The sequence below is a fragment of the Hippopotamus amphibius genome, chromosome 17 (genome assembly GCF_030028045.1).
Source record: "Hippopotamus amphibius kiboko isolate mHipAmp2 chromosome 17, mHipAmp2.hap2, whole genome shotgun sequence".
Lineage (NCBI taxonomy): Eukaryota > Metazoa > Chordata > Mammalia > Artiodactyla > Hippopotamidae > Hippopotamus > Hippopotamus amphibius.
The window spans coordinates 46271394-46288218 of NC_080202.1; the positions used below are offsets into that span (position 1 = coordinate 46271394).

A 16825-nucleotide genomic window follows, 5' to 3' on the forward strand; every position below is an offset into this window, starting at 1 on the left:
GTCATCCCTCAATATCCAAAGGGAATTTGTGTTCCAGGACCTGCCGTGGATACCAAAATCCCCAGGTGCTAAAGTTTCCATATCTATGAACATGGAACCTGCCTTGTATTGAAAAAAAATCTGCTAGAAGTGGACCCGCACAGTTGAATCCTGTGTGGTTCAAGGTCAATTGTATTGTTAAGTGAAGAGAAGCAAATTATCTAACACAGTATACCATATGACTCCTCTTTTTGTAAATTTCTACCTGCACACACATACACACACGTGCACGCCCACCCACAGACTCACATAGACGAACGATAGGTGTGAAACATTGATATGCTCATCTCTGTAGCATGGGGCTATGAGATACTCTGATATTTTTCTCTTGATTATATTTCCTATATGTTCTAAAGTGAACATTATATCTTGTAATTAGTACAAAAAAAGATAAAGTCATCAGCTTAAAAAGTCCTACTTTTCGTTTCAGGAAAAAAAGCATCTCATCAAACAAGGTGTCTGCAGGTCAGTTGCAAACCTAGCACATCCGTAGGGGTGCTGCCACTGCAGCCCAACAGAAAGGCGGGTCCCAGCCTCTTGGTGACACGTGGGTTCTGTGAGTTTGGCAGGTGCTGCTGCCTCTAAGCCTCAGGCTCCTCAAGGGTTAAATTGGGATGAGTTTGCCCACCTCACGGGATTAAAGGCATGAATGTACAGCGTCTGGCACAAATTATGTGCTGGACGATGGTTGCTTCTTTCTCCATAAGTAAATCTCAGAGTCAGAGCCTGTAGCCAGTCAGCTCCTTGCTCCTCTTGCTGAAGGAGAAGGATTGGTTTTGCCCAAGTTCATCCACAGCTGCCGGTCCCTGGTGCTGTTGCAGCTGTGCTAGCCGGCAGCCACCTCTCACCGGCCTTGGCTTTGAATCTCTGCTGCCCATGAAATTTTCCTGGGCTCCTTAGAAAGACCCCGGCTTCCCATTAACACAACCTGTTGACCCTCTTATCAACGTTGCCTGTACCCACCATCCCCAGACTGGGTCCATATCTGCATAACGAAAGAAGGGCTTTTGGTCTTCCTGGGGGCTGCTCACCTTTAATAAAAATGACAATTGTAGCTGCCGTATATGGACCCTACCTGTGCCTGGGCTTACACCCTCGGTCTCTCAGCCTCAACTCTGCCACGCATGGGATGATCCTATTTCCATTTCACAGGTGAGGCTCAGAGAGGTGAAGGGACTCAGTCCAGGTCACACAGCTGATAACTGGCAGGCGTGTCTGGCCTCCAGCTTTCTCCACTGTACCACCCTGCCTGCTAGGTGTCTCTGTTCGCTTTTCTCATCCCAGTGGATTCTAATGTGCAGCCAAGTTAGAGAACTGTTCTTACAAAAGCAGTTATGGAATTGCCTTCTGCAGTTGTGGTAACGTTCTCCTTTTTTTTCCCTATTTTTTGGCTGCGCTGTGCAGCATGCAGGATCTTAGTTCCCCAACCAAGGATTGAACCCATGCGCCCTGCAGTGGAAGTGCAGAGTCTTAACCACTGGACCACCAGGAAAGTCCCTCTGCTTCTTGATCTGGGTGCTGAGTATGTGGGTGTATTCATTTTTTGTGAAAATCATTGAGCTGTACACTTATGATTTGTGTACTTTTCTATGTGCGTGTTATTTTATAGTAAACATTTTTTAAATTATTTTTTTAAGTAAAGAAAAAAGCAGTTGTCCTGAGCCGTGTCTCCACTTCCTGGGAAAAGGCAGTCTATGGCCCTGGACTTGTCATCTTGAGGATGCTTTTCACATCATCAGGCAGCTGTTGGCCTTTGAGTCTGTGCCTGTCCTTGACAATGAGCAGACACGTCTTCCAGGGCTGATGCTATGCTCGGCTGTAAAAGGTCCACTGTTGCTGCAGTAGCAGGTACTCAGGGACAGTCAGGCCCTGTGGCTGGGCTCAACACCTCCTCCCTCCCCACAGCTGGACTCACAGGACCCCATTCTGCCCAAGCCTTGGGTAGGGCAGCAGGGATGGAAACGGCTATAGCCCAGCACCTGGCCTAAGCTGTGAGTCCCCTGCTGACTTCTGCCTTCTGTCATAATTTGAGTCACTCGACACATGTTCTCTGATCTCTGATTTTTGGCTGGGCCCATGAATGTGTGAAATTCAGACTGTATTTCTCATTGTCATTTGCAACTAGGTCTAGTTATGTGTCTCAGTTCTGGCCAATAGAATGTAAGTGAAGTAGTCTGCACAATTCTAGGAAGTACCCTAAAGAAGGAGCCTCCTCTTCTCCTTCCCCTACTTTTTCTTGCTGCCTGGAATGTGACAAGGAAAGGCTGAGTCTCAGCAGCCATTTTGGACCAAGGAGCAAAGTCATGATTGAAGATAGGAGAACAACAGGACAGGGGAGCGTGGGTCCTCTCTCTCTTTCATCTCCTTTGCACCATAGGGCACCCTGTTGGTGGCAGACTGACTACCTCGGGGTGTCTTCACATGAGAAGGAAATGAACTTCTACCCTGTTTGAGTCAGTGACAGTTGAGGTTTTCCATTCCTCTCAGCTCAATCCTAACTAATACTCATGGCTTCTGACTAGATTCTTGGCCTGAGTTGCAGCTTTGGTCACCTGCCCACTTTGAGGCTGAGGGTCCTGCCTTGCTCCTCCTGTGCACTGGAGTTACGTCCCCGCCCCATCTCAGTGGCTGGACCCTGCCACCTACTGGTGCTCCCTATCCATGCTCTCTGCAGGATTGTGTGTTGCTGCATTTGTGTCTTGCCAGGGTGGAGTACAGCCTGCCGCTCCAGTTGCTTTCCTGGAGTGAGCCCTGCTGCTTCCCTCTTCCCTCTCATCTTCTTACCCGTGGCTCCTGCCCTGTGCCTGACAGGCTGGCCGTTCTCTGGACATCTGCAGCAGGACCGATGCCTGCAGTACCTTCCCTACCTACCTGCAGTGGGCAGGTCCACGAGCAGCCAGTTCCGGACAGGTAAAAACAATGGCACCTACATTCACATATTCATTCAACTGTGTCTATCGGGCGCTGGGGACACAACAGTAGGACAAGGTCGAGAGATGGTGCAGTGGGTACAAGCACAGGCTGTAGACTGAGAACGGCAGACACAGCCATCAAAGACCCTGGAACTGACCACAGGAAGTTCCAGGGGTTTCCTTTAAGGATACGTCCATGACCTTGGTTACATGTGCAAGTCTGTGTGAGTCACTGCACCTCTCCAGTCCTCAGCTTCACCATCTGACCATGACAAGGCTGAACTGGATGATGTTTAAGATTCTGTGCAGCTCTGTCCTCCTACAAAGGGAGCAGAGGGCCCAGGAGTCCTTCAGCCCAGGTTTGCCACCCACAGGCTGCTGCCTAATTTAGGGCCTTAAGACAATTTCCTTTTAATTATTTACGATGATTCTATGGATTGATGGGGGCTCAGCTGGACAGTTCTCCTGGTGACAGTTCCCTTTACCCCTCTGACCTCTGTGCTCATATAGAAATAGGGGTAATCGCTTGTACCGACCCAGAATCCTCACAGAATTCACGAGATAATAGCCTGAGTAACTGATAGTAGAGGAGGGAAGTTTCTCCTTATCGAAATAATCCAGCTACTAAGTGAAGAAGGAAAGATAGAATTAGAATAGCACCATGTTTAACCTCAGGGAATGAATGGGTCCAGCCATTGGGCATCAACAGCTGCTAATGTCACAAAAAGGAAGACATTATGTCCCTTTGATGAAAGAACGCAACACCTGCTTTGATCTTAATCTGATCAAACTTCCAGACTCCACTGTCAAGTTACAGGAATTATAGAAGACAGAGCAGTATGTTAAACTACATCATGGGCTTGCAATCATCAAAACCCAGACTGTGGCCCATCTACAGGGTATAGGACCCACCTTCTTCAATAAGAAATTACAAAGAAAAAGTGAAAGAGGAGAGAGAAGCTTATGGATCAAAAGTGATTTAAGAGACATCAACCAATCACAACTGAGTGCCTCTTATTTGGATCTTGATTTAATCCAGTTGCTAAAACATGCTTTCTTGACATAATTGGAAATTTGAACACCAACTGAATATGTAATGATATGAAAGAATTATTGTTTTCAGAAAGACACAGCGAGATAATGAGTGAGTAACAATGGACAAAGTACAAAGAAGTGCCCAGCAACAAAGACCTATCATTAACTAAGGCTGGGGAGTGTGGGAGAAAGAGACTGTGCTGGGAGTCCTACCCCCAGCTCAGCCACTAGCTCACCCTGTGTGTGGCCTTGGTCCAGTCCTTTCCCCTCCCAGCTCTCGGTTTTTCCATCTATGAAATGAAGCAAGTGGACCCAGTGGGTCCGCGAGGACCTGTTTACCTCTGGCCTCCTTTTGCTTTGTCCTCACCTGTGCAGCCCTGGAGCCTTTACTCAGTGCCTGTATCACCCCTACCATGTGTCCATAAGAGCATCAAAGCAGCAGGGAGAGCTCTGGATGTTGAGGGACCAACACAGTGGAATTGGGAGCCAAAGAGACCACAACCCAAATCCCACCTCTACTGCTGTGTAAATCGGGGCTATTCATCCCCAGCTCCCAGGCTAGTGCCATAGAGGAGGGAATTCTTTTAAGTGTTGGTGCCCTTGCAGCCCCCACTTCCTGTACATGGGCCGCTGCTGGCCTCTAGTGGCCACTGGATAAATTGCACAGAGTTGGCTTTCGAACCCAGATGTGGGAGAAACTTTTCCCCAACTTCAGAATTTTCCTGATACTGGGATTCTCAACCATGACAGACCTATAACTCCCTTTTCATAAAGTATATGCTGTGTAATGATAATACTTTTTAAAGATTTTAAGCACTTCGTTGAGGTATTGACATATAATAAATGACACATTTAGAGTGCACAATTTGCTAATTCTTGATTTATGTAAATTCTCACGAAGCCATCATCACATCAAGAAAGTGAACCATCACCCCCCAAAATTTCCTTGTGCCCCTTTATACTCCCCAACCCCCCCCAAAAACTACTGATCTGTTTTCTGTCATGATAGATTAGTTTGCACTTTCTAGAGTTTTCTATAAATGGAATCATACAGTAGACACTCTTGTTTTGTTTTTTGGTCTGGCCTCTTTCACTCAGCATAATTGTTTTGAAATTTATCCATGTTGTTGTGTGCACCAGTAGTTCATTCCTTTTTATTGATTTAATCCATTCAGAATGAAGGTAAATTTAAAAATCAGCATAATGCCCTAACTATAATATATAAGAGAAACTGCGGGGGAATAAAAATAATAAGTAAGTTCTATGTAGATGTTCAGGCATGATTACAGTAAAAGGCATAGTGATGTAGTCACCTGCTTTACCTATACATGCAGTTCCATGAATGCAGTTCTTTGCCAGAAACTTTGGTTTGGCTCCAAAGGCCAGTGGTTGGCCACCCCACGCAGGGGGATATGATGCTGTGTGGATGGTGTGTGGGGACTGAGACTGAGCAGAGACAGTGGACACAGGCAGATTTTAGCTCAGTGGAAAGATTCCTTTCTCGAAAGGCTGACCATCATGGTGGCATGCTGCTTTTTGAACTGTGTTAGTGGTGTGTTTGGACTGGACCACAATGGAATTTCTCCAGTCTATTAATTACTAAGACTTATGGACCTGCTTGGGTCCATATCTGATTTTTCAAAGGCGTGTTTGTATTTGACTCTTCTCGCATTTCACAGCACAATCTAGGAGCTTCCATTGCACTTTCCTAAGCATAGATGTAAGTCTCCTTCCTTGCCCCATGCTCCCAGGGCCAGCAGCAGGCAATGGTACTTCTCAGTCCTGCCAGGGGCCCCTCTCTGGGCAGAATATGATTTTATGGGAGAAAATGTTTAGCAATGCTTTTGAGGTATCAAGGCTTTAGAACCTTCGTTTATATTTACCTTCTTGGATAATCTACCCACTGTGGGGTGTGTTGTTTTTTGTTTTTTTTGTTTTTGGCTTTGTTTTGTTTTTTAATTAACTTATTTACTGGCTGCATTGGGCCTTTGTTGCTGCCCGCAGGATTTCTCTAGTTGTGGAGAGCAGGGGCTACTCTTCGTTGCGGTACGTAGGCTTCTCATTGCAGTGGCTTCTATTGTTGGGGAGCGTGGGGTCTAGTCGCATGGGCCTCAGGCATTCTGGTGCCTGGGCTCAATAGCTGTGGCTCACAGGTTCTAGAGCACAGGCTCAGTAGTTGTGGCATGAGCTTAGTTGCTCCCCGGCATGTGCAATCTTCCCAGCCCAGGGATCGAACCCGTGCCCCCTGCATTGGCAGGCAGACTCTTAACCACTGCACCACCAGGAAAGCCCAAGACTATGAACTTACTTCTAAATAAACTTCGGACACTTAATATATTAGTGTCATTTTCATTGTTTTGGAAACCTATTATTCCAGATTTTAATTTGCCTTTGACCCAATGAGGGGGAAAATGTGTGTGTGTGTGTGTGTGTGTGTGTGTGTGTGTGTGTGTGTGTGTCTTTTAAAGTTATAAGAAATTGAGGTTTTTGAAATTGTAGCCAGAGTAATTCCTCCTTTGGGGACAACTTGAAGTATTATTTGTAGCTTTATAATCAATTTTGTCCCTATTCCTGAAGTAACTTGAGAAGGTATATATTCTGTGGGGCAAAGTACAAGCCTAAAAAGAAAGTCAAAAACTCAGCCTTATGAATACATGGTTTGAATATGTCTCAGTGGTGACTGTTTTTCACGCGTTGTTCCTGGAACACAGGTTACCTGTCGGATCTGCAGACTCACCTTTTTCAGCTCTGGTGTTTGTCCCAGTTCAAGGCTCTCATCTTTGTCATGCACATCCATCCTCTTTTCATCTCGTCGTTTTCCACACGTCTTTCTGCTCTGCATTTGGAGAACTTCCCAAGTGTGTGACTACAGCCCTGGCTGACTCTTCTGCAGTGTGGCTTCTACTCTTTCTGCCTTCAATACAGGTTTCATTTCTATCACTGGATTTTAGTTCCTTGTACCCTGCATTTCAGCCAGCAGCGTCATTTGGGGGTTTTCTCATATTTTATTGAAAACTCATAGCAGACCCTTCCTTAAATTTGCCTCCGTTTTCTATAGCAATTTATTTCCAGAGCATACTTTTCCAGTATTGCCCTTAAAAATGACCAGTGGAGCCCCTAGCCAGGCCTGGGCTTTAGCGCACCTGCAGACAAGATAATGAAATTAAACCACAGGATGCCTCTGTGACTCCGGACCTGGCCCTCAGCACTGGCACAGCACGACTCAACCCTAAACAGCCATGCTCTTGACTAAAATGTTTAGGCTCCAGGAAGATGCTTCTTTACATCTTAGCCTGTGTTCGTGGGGGAAAATGCAACTGCATCTAAAGGTTTGGTGAAAGCTTAATGACTCCTGCTAGGTACAATTTCAGACCCCAGAGGGGCTTTGAGCAGAAAAACATTTAGGAAAGAGAAAAGACAAATTAATTAACTTGTCCAAGCTTTCCTCTCAGGTAGCCTGAATGCAATAGATTTGAACACAATGAAATATCATTTTCTAGTAGTGCCGAGTGTACAAGTTCTTTTTTTCATGTTTCTACTCATGGTTCTGGAAGTACACAGGAATTAGTACAGTATTTGCCTCAGTCGTAAAAAGCTGAGGAAATTTTTGTAGTATTGCATAAATCACATTACACATTACTCCTAAATTTTTATATATGTCTAGGCTTCAGACATAACATGATACTAATTCTTTACATTGGCAACAAGATGGACATTGAATGCTTATGATTTTAACATTTAATTGTAAAAGTTACTTAAGTTTTAAATTAAATTTATAATTTAATAAAATTTAAGTTAAATTTTAAAATTAAAAGTTGCTTAATAAGATTTAACTAAGCTTTCAAAGCGTAAATAAAATAAAGCGTTTGGATGTATGTAAATAATTTTGATATAAAAATTTAATATTCATTCATTCTAATTTGTATTTTGCCTTTTGAGTTATTAGATACCTTTCAGTATTTTAAAAAAGCTAACTTTTGGAAAACAGAAAAAAATATATTTTCACATAAATTTATATTTTTGATGAAAATATACTTAAAATTGTGTACTTTGAATATAATTATGTTTTTAATTCTTAACTATATTGAAAAATCTTGATAATAGTAATATAATTAGTGATTGTATTGAAATATAACAAAAATGAATTTCGTGGACTAGCTATAATCCTGTATGAATTATGTATAAGTTTATTATCCATCCCAACATTTTCAGCCCATTAACAGAGCTTCTAGACATGTGGAATAAAAAATAAATTCATTCATCTTTGACATTTTGCTAACTTTCAGTCATAGATAAACCATAGCTTCAGACACATTTAAAAATTTTATCCTTTTGAAGGAATGTTTGTCAGAATATGAGGATAGAAAATATTTTATTTAACAGCTTGTTAGTTTTAGTTTGATTCATAACTTGTAAATGTTTATTTAGACAGATGGTCTGTGGCCTCCATGTCTTCTTGCCCCAGCTTACAACATCCAGAATTTATTCTTGGGTCCCAGGATGGGTTTTCCAGTTCCTTGAATGGGTAGGAATCCATTCAGAGCTCATGTCTGTCACAGTTGGGGGTGGGGGGGGTCCCTCTGGTACCCCTTTGAGTGCTGCCATCACCCCCTCTAAGATTTTAGCCGCAGGGAGACCCTTCCCTGGCCCAATGTGCAGCATGTGGTCCTGGGCTATGGAAGCCTCTCCTCCCATCCAGGGCTCTAGTTCTACACAGACATGGTTGTTTGGGTCATCCGAGACATCTGTATATTTTTGGCCACAAATGGTACCTCGTAAAGTGGTACCCAGAGAATGGCCTCCTCTCAGGGTTCAACCTCCACCCGAGCTCCTGCTGGCTTCACATCCCAAGATGCAATGCGCTGCTGCCCCACCAGGGAGGGAAGTCCCCAGGCAAAGGGTATGGGGCATCACTGCCCAGTTAGAAAGCTCTTCCTGCTTCCTTTCTGTGAGACCTTATCACCCTGTTTCAGAGGATGGAGCGAGCATCAGTAACAAAACTTTCTCTTGCCTCCTTTTTGCTATAGTTGGTGGAAATGTCTCTCAGACTTCCTTGGTGACAAATGATACTAAGATGTGTGGCCTTCGTGGGGAGGTGACAGGTTGTCAGGTCACCATGCCATGGCTGGTGAACCCCATCCTTCCTCTACTAGGCAGGTCTCTTTTGGTTGTAAGTGACAGAAACTCAACTCGAATGTGCTTACACAGGAAGGGGCATTTATTGAGTCACAGGGTAGCAGTAAGGGCAAGAATGTGTTTAGGTTGCAGAGAGGGTGGACCCTGGGGCTGGGATCCTGTCTGGACTCTGCATCCTGTTCCAGGAGGCTGATTCTCTCAGATGGGCTGTATGCACGTGATTCTAAACTGTCGGCCTCTGGCCCCACAGCCAAAGTCTTCCTGTGAGAAGCTGAGATCTTCTGCTTCATTTCAATGTGAGCTATACGGGTTGGGGCATGGGCACACCCTGTCACCTGGAAGGCAGGGCCCTGTGACTGGCAGCCCCACGAAAGCCCCACGGGGGAAGGAGTTTCCTCCAAGGTGGTGCTGTTCCCAGAAGGGCAGGGAGGTGGGCAGACAGAACAGCCAGCCCTCTCTACCCCGTCCCACAGTTCTCACCAATCCCTCCAGGCCCATCTGCCATTTCTGCCTGAAGTTTGGCCTCAAGACTGAGCCAATGTGCATGGTTAAGACCAGAGTATTTCCAGGAGAGTGATAACGTCACAGAACTGGGGTGCCAGAAGGTGGGGTGGCTCCGCGCTCACATCTGCTTTAGAACATGGAGAGGGGTGAGCTGGGCGGGGCCAAACGATAGTCCCTGAGGAAGAGGAGCCTCCTACGCAAACGGCTTTGTTCCGCAGATTCTCACCGACAGCCCTGGGCCGGCTGGGACCTGAGGTCAGAGAGGGAGAGGAGAGAGGTAAGCTTCGGGAGGACCGGTGGGAGTGCACCTGCCCAAACCCCTGCCTTCCCCAGGGAACCCCAAGAGGGGCCTCCATGGGCAGAGGTGGAGCTCCCTGCTTTCCGAGCCTCAGTGATACCTGCCTCTGAAGGACGCTACTGAGTCAGGGCAGAATGAGGTTGCGTGAGACACACTTACACTAAAAAAATCATTTGTTGTTTGTCTGGATTCTAATGTGACAGGGCATCCTGTAATTTTATTTGCTAAATCTGACAACTGTAGGGTGGAAGAGAGAGGCAAAAGAATGGTCGCAAGATCAGGCTGCAATGGAGTGAGTCTTAGGAGACAGAATAAAACATCTGTGAGGAGACAGGCCATCAGGGTCGCCACTTGTCCAAGAAGCTGCCTGACTCATAAAGCCCGTGGATGGAGGGACCCTCGGGAACATACCCCTAGTTTAAGGGGAAAAATACACACGCACACACACCCCTAGTGATAGAAACAGCCTCATTCTTTGCTTCATGGCACTGACCATTCTGAAGAATGTGGGCCAGTTATTTTATAGATTTTCCCCTCCGTTTGGCTTTGTCTGACGTTTCCTCAGGATTAGCTACAGGTTCTGCATCCCTGGCCGGAATGCTGCGTGAGTGAGGTGTGTCCTCGAGTATCACATCTGGAGGCACGTGATCTCACTCTTTCCCTCACTGGTGCTGTGAATGTTGATCACAAGGTCAAAATACGGTCTGGTTTCTCCACTGTATTGTTACTGTTTTTCTTATGCAACGAAGATGCAATCTGTGGGGAGATGCTTTAGGACCATGAACACTCTCGGCTCTTCACCAAGCTTCCCACCCCCTCAGGTTTAGTATCTGTTGATGAGTCCTTCTTGCTCAGACCAATCTATGATGCTTTCAGGATGGTGATTTTCCAACTGCGTGACTATCTCCACGTTTATCACTCAGCATTTTCTTGTCAGGAAGAGCTCCCCACTCATCCCCATTATGTATTTATTAGTCTATTACTCTTATGAGCTCATGGATTCCTGTCTCATCCAATGGGTTATAATCTGTCACTATCATCATTTATTTTGATGGTCAGATTGTTCCGGATTACCCTGGAAACCATGTATGCATTGGTTTCACAGATATGATACCAAAAGCGCATGCAACGAAAGAAAAAAAGCAGTCCTCATCAAAATTTAAAACTTTAATGTTTCAAAGAACACCACCAAGAAAGGGAAGTGCAACCCATAGAATGTGAGGAGATATTTGCAAATCATGTATCTGATAAGGTTCTAATACCCAGAATATATAAAGAACATGTACAACTCAATAATGAAAAGACAAGCAACCTAGCTGAAAAAATGGGCAAATGGTCTGAAAAGACATTTTCCCAAAGTTATACAGACGACCAATGAGCACGTGAAAAGATGATCAACGTTATTAGCTGTGAGGCAAATGCAAATCAAAACTACCATGTGATACCACTTGACAGCCTTAGGATGGCTTTGATCAAAAAGACAGTTAATAGCTCTGTTGGTGAGGATGTGGAGAAACTGGAACCTTCATACATTGCTGATGGCAATGTGAAATGGTACAGCCACTTTGGAAGTCCAGCAATTCCTCAAAAGTTTAAACTTTAAGTCACCGTGTGACCCGGCAATTCTGCCCTTTGGTGTATATCCAAAGGCGTGGAAACATTTGTCCACACACAAACTTGTACATGGATGTTCATAGCAGCATTTTTCATAATAGCCAAAAAGTAGAAACAACTCAGATGTCCACAAACTGATGAATACATAAACAAATTGTGATATATCCATCCAATGGCATATTATTCAGCCGTGAAAAGGCATGAAATACTGGTACATGCTACAACATAGGTGAACCTTAAAGACATTGTAAGAGAAAGAAGTCAAACACAAAAGACCAGATATTATATGGCTTCATTTATATAAAATGTTCAGAACAGGCAAACCTATAAAGATAGAAAGTAGATTATTGGTTGCCAGAGGCTGGAAGGAAGTGGAACGGGGAGTGACTGCTGATGGATTTGGGGTTTCTTTTTGGGTGGATGAAAATATTCTAAACTTGACTGTGGTGATAGTTGCATACTTCTGTGAAAAATGATTGAATTGCACACTTTAAGTGAATTAAGTGTATGGTATGTGAATTATATATTGTGAATTATATCTCAATAAAGCTGTTAGCCAAAAAATGCTGTTCCAGATTTGGTCAGTGGGTACCCCTTTGAGCTGGCTCTCATGTCTGTTTGACATGCCCCAGCATTGTTAATTTTAGACTAGGGTAAAAATAAAAGCAAGAGACCCCCCCCTCAAAAAAAAGTATTTATAAAATAATACATGAGAGGAAGGAGAAACAGCCAGGTGGGGGGCAGTGAATAAGCGCGGATGTTTGGCTGCTCTCTCCAGATTCCCCAGGAGAAGGCCAGCAGGCGTCTGTGAAACCCTAGGACCCGCAGGCCCTGTTCGCCCTCTGCTGTGCCTCCTCCCCTCCGAGGATGATGAACCCGCAGCTCATCTCCTTGGTCAGCTGCCTCCTTGCTGTGCATCAAGCCAGCCTCATCAACCGCTGTGACTTGGCCAAGGTGCTGCACCAGGAGGACTTGGATGGGTTTGAGGGCTACTCCCTGAGTGACTGTGAGTGCTATTCCCTCACACTCCCACCCCCTTGCTCCTGCTCTCGCCGTCATGCCCCCCATGGCCATCTTTCTTTTTCTCTCATTTGTTTCTCAAAGTCAAGTTCAAAAAGCAGCCCCCTGCAAGAAGCCTTTCCCAACATTCCCTAGTTGTTCAACGATTCTTAACTGAGCACTTATTATGTCCCAGGAACTATTTTAGGCGCTGGGGATACAGACATCAACAGAGCCCCTTCCCTCATAATGTTCACGTTCTAGGGAAAGAGAGAGAAGGAAATAAGCACACAAATATATGAAGTGCTTCCTGGTGGTGATAAATTCTATGCAGAAGAATAAAGCAGGGGGAGTGATGGGTGACACTGTTCCAGAGGGAGAAGTCAAGGAAGGCCTCTCTGAGGAGGTGACATTGAGCAGTGCTGAATGGAATAAAGGACCTGGGCCCCCAACCGTCTGGGGGAAGAGCATTCCAGGTGGAGGGAACAGCCACTACAAAGGCTTCATCCTACTCCATGGTAGAGATAGCTCCCTTCTGCCCAGAATGTGTGCACATCTGCCTTACAACACTCTCTCCTTTCATCTTGCTTTGTGGGGTTTTTAAAAAAATAAATTTATTTATTTATTTATTTATTTACTTATTTATGTATTTACTTATTTATTTATTTATTGGCTGTGTTGGGTCTCCATTGCTATGCCCAAGATTTCTCTAGTTGCAGTGAGCAGGGGCTACTCTATGTTGTGGTGCAGGTGCTTCTCAATGCAGTGGTTTCTCTTGTTGCAGAGCACCAGCTCTAGGCGTGTGGGCTTCAGTGGTTGCAGCACGTGGGCTCAGTAGTTGTGACTCATGGGCTTAGTTGCTCTGGGGCATGTGGGATCTTTCTGGACCAGGGATCGAACCTGGTGTCCCCCTGCATTGGCAGGTGGATCCTTTACCACTGCACCACCAGGGAAGTCCCCCTTTGTGGGTTTTTTAGATATATATTTTCATTCATATTCTATAGGTGCTTTGAAGGCAGCATCTGCATTTGACCAAGCTAAATGTCCCTCACTGGGGTTTGCACAGTTTCTGGCATACACTAGGTGATCATTAAGTGCAGAAAGCATGGATGGACCAATGGATGGATGGGTGGTTGTACTGATGGGTGGATGGGTAGATGGACTGAAGGAGGAGAGGAGGAGAAGCTAAAGGGTGTTTCTGGCAAGCTAGCCCCTTCTAGCCTCATGTTCTTTTCTTTTGATTCCTCTGTCTGCCTTCTCCCTTAGCTTGGTTCCCTTTAAAACCCCTCTTCTCCCTGTTCTAAGGGGTGTGCCTGGCTTTCGTGGAAAGTGCCTTCAACATAACAAGGGTAAATGAAAATACAGATGGCAGCTTTGACTATGGCATCTTCCAGATCAACAGCCACTACTGGTGCAATGATTACCAGAGTCATATGGAAAACATTTGCCAAGTGGACTGTCAAGGTCTGGCCAGGGCCCCAGGGTGGGAGAGGTGAGAGCGATAACCAGACTCTACTCATGGGACTTCCCTTCCCACACCCAGCCTGGAAATGCCCCCAGAGGGATGGTGCAAGGAATCAGGGAATCCCTTTACCCAGCAGAGGGTTTGACTCATGTCCCTAAATGCCCTTAGGAGGTTCTACAGTATGCTTGAAGGATCTAGAAAGGCTCTGCACAGCCAGTAGCAGTGGAGCAGTGCAGCAGCCAACATTTATTGAGAGCATATTATACATTCAGTACTTTGCACACGTAGCTCATTTCATCCAACTTGCCATGCGATAGAAACTAGTATGATTCCCACTTTATAGATGAGCAAACTGAGGCTCACAGACCTAGTGCTGAATGCCAGACTGGTGGCCCTGAAAGCTCAGCTATCACCACCAAGTAGTGCTGTCTTTGGCTAAAGGTCTGACCAAAGGCCTGGTGCAAAGTCCCCCGCTCAGGGCTAGTCCAGGAGGCTCCACAGGTCCATGACTCTGTCCCCCATCTCCTCCTTTGGACTCTGATTAAGGGCCCTGGCATCTTCATCTGAAGAGCCTCCATCCTTAGGCAGGACTTTACCTTGGTCTCTGTGCTGCCTGTTTTGGCATTTCCTTTCCTTAGAAACCTCCACACTTGGGGTGAACCACCAAGCACTAGGAAGTATGGCAGTAAACAGGCCCAAATCTCAGTCCTCCTGCCCCTCCTGCCCCCCACCCCGCCCCACCCCCCAGCCACCCTCAACCTCCAGCAGCCATTGTACGGATGTCCAGATGGGCCTGAGAGAGGGAGGCCTTGCCTCGTCTGGAATTACTCAGCCTCTGGATGGCATGTGCCTTGCAGGGAGAGCCAGTCTTTGGGACTGTCCCGTGTGCTCTCACGGCTAATCTCTTTCTCCTTTTCAGAACTGCTGAGCCCCAGTCTTCTCGCAGTCATCAACTATGCGAAAAAGATTGTGTCCGGAGCAGGGGGGATGAAGAACTGGTGAGGAGCACATAGTGGGCAGAGCCTTAAGTTAGTGGGTGGGGCCTTAAGAAAGATGTGGTGATGGAGAAAGGGACAGCAGGCCAGGACCTGAGCTTTTCTACAGTGTAGAAAAATGTGGGATGGGGCAGGGCTTGGAAAACCTGAGATCTGGCTCTTCCTCTGACATTGTATTAAAGAAAACTCTTTGGGCTGCAGTAACAGAGCAACTTGATCTAGCTGGGGGAAATTTATTCTGAGAAGACAAGGTGCCTTATTGAGCCCACACGTGGGGTGCAGTTGGGTCAGGAAGAGGAGGGAAGCAGGGCTGGAAACTTTGCCTGGCAGGTTTCTGCTTCCCTCAGTGTGCTGGCTTCACTACACCCACTGCAGACCAGCTTTCTCTGCTCTATAGTCCACCAGACAGACCCACTCACCGTCGGCCCTGAACCTCTGGGCTAAAGTCCTAGGCAACCACAGAGACTGGCTAGGCTCATTCCCAGTCCAAGTGCCTGGGACTGAGCATCTGATAGGTTCAGCTTGGACCCAGTGTCCCGGCACCATTCATTCAGCTGTAGGCATAGAAGCAATGAAGCAACATAAACATGGCTGCCCTGGGGCCCTCTCTCCATCAGTGGCAGCTACATTTTCCGTAGAAAGCATGCTGCTCATCAGCTGGGCAGACACTCCAGCTGTCAGCTTACCGACACTGGATGTTGGGATGGTTATTTAACTTTTCTGAGCTTCAAACAGAATGTATAATAATATAAATGGCTGCCTCTACAAGAAACTGAGGATGGAAGGCGTTAAGTGCCGTGTATACTCGGAAAACACCACGCAAAAGAAGGATCCCAGATGACTGTTAGGGCTGACCCTGCCTGGAGGGAAAGTCAGTGGCTACACCTGGGATTTTTATTTTTTTATTTTTAAAGTAACTCAGCCTTGTAAAACAGTGCTTTCCGCCTTCAGAAGGAGGAGAGGATTTGAAAATGTGGAAGCATACTGAATGGGGGAAGTGGGTAAACACTATGGATGAGGGAAAGTGAAAGGAAGAACCGGAGGGGCCACAGGGGGACGATTAGAGAGCTGGGAATGAAGCCTCATGAAGAGCTGGGTCAGTGTGTGAAGAAGCAGCTGCTAAGTAGGAAGCAAGAACCAACCTTCTTTCCCTCCACAGGGTAAACTGGAGGTTGCACTGTGCGGGCCGGCCACTCTCCTACTGGATGACAGGATGCCACCTGGCATGAGACACGGAGCAGGCCTGTGGTAGGGTCATTCCCGAACTCCCTCCTCACTTGGGAATTCTTCATTTCCTCTTCCCCTTGCTTCCGCTTCATGTTATTTTCTTCCTTTCCCATTTACAAATAACACTGACCAGAGCCCCAGGAATAAATGATTTTCCTCCTTGTTCCTATCCAGGCCTAGGCCCCTGGTTCCTGACGGTCATTTGCAAACCAGGAAGACCATGGTGAAAGAAGATTCCATATTTTGGGAATTATTAAAGGATTCCTTGTACAAAGAATGTGTGAACTGAGTCATGATTAATTCCACGTATATTTGAGTGCCTAATAGAGTACGGGTGTGCTAGGTACCAGAAAAAGGATGATAAATCTGCAACTATTGTTCATGAGGGGTCAGAATCTAGCCGGAGAAGCAGAGACATCAGGAATAATGGATACAGCGAAGAAATGGATGCATACAGTGAACGCAATGGATCATGAAACGGATAATAAATCTGTACTTGTTGGTTTGAAAGAGTATCAGGATCCAAGCAATTCCTCCAAAGTCAACAATTTTTGAAGTAAGAGAGCTCAGAAGTAGGTAATGGGTAGGGCTAAGGGCCTGA

At 45.9% G+C, this 16825-nt stretch overlaps 1 protein-coding gene across 1 annotated transcript; it reads left to right on the forward strand.

The window, feature by feature from the left end:
• The first annotated feature begins 760 nt into the window (after positions 1-760).
• On the forward strand, positions 761-16513 carry LOC130839610 (lysozyme-like protein 6). The gene is made up of 7 exons (XM_057713844.1): positions 761-1887; positions 2746-2949; positions 12317-12544; positions 13843-14029; positions 14922-15000; positions 16157-16245; positions 16399-16513. Exons 3-7 carry the CDS (start codon positions 12406-12408, stop codon positions 16511-16513), a joined length of 609 nt encoding a protein of 202 aa, XP_057569827.1. The 5' UTR covers positions 761-1887; positions 2746-2949; positions 12317-12405.
• Positions 16514-16825: the final 312 nt, after the last annotated feature.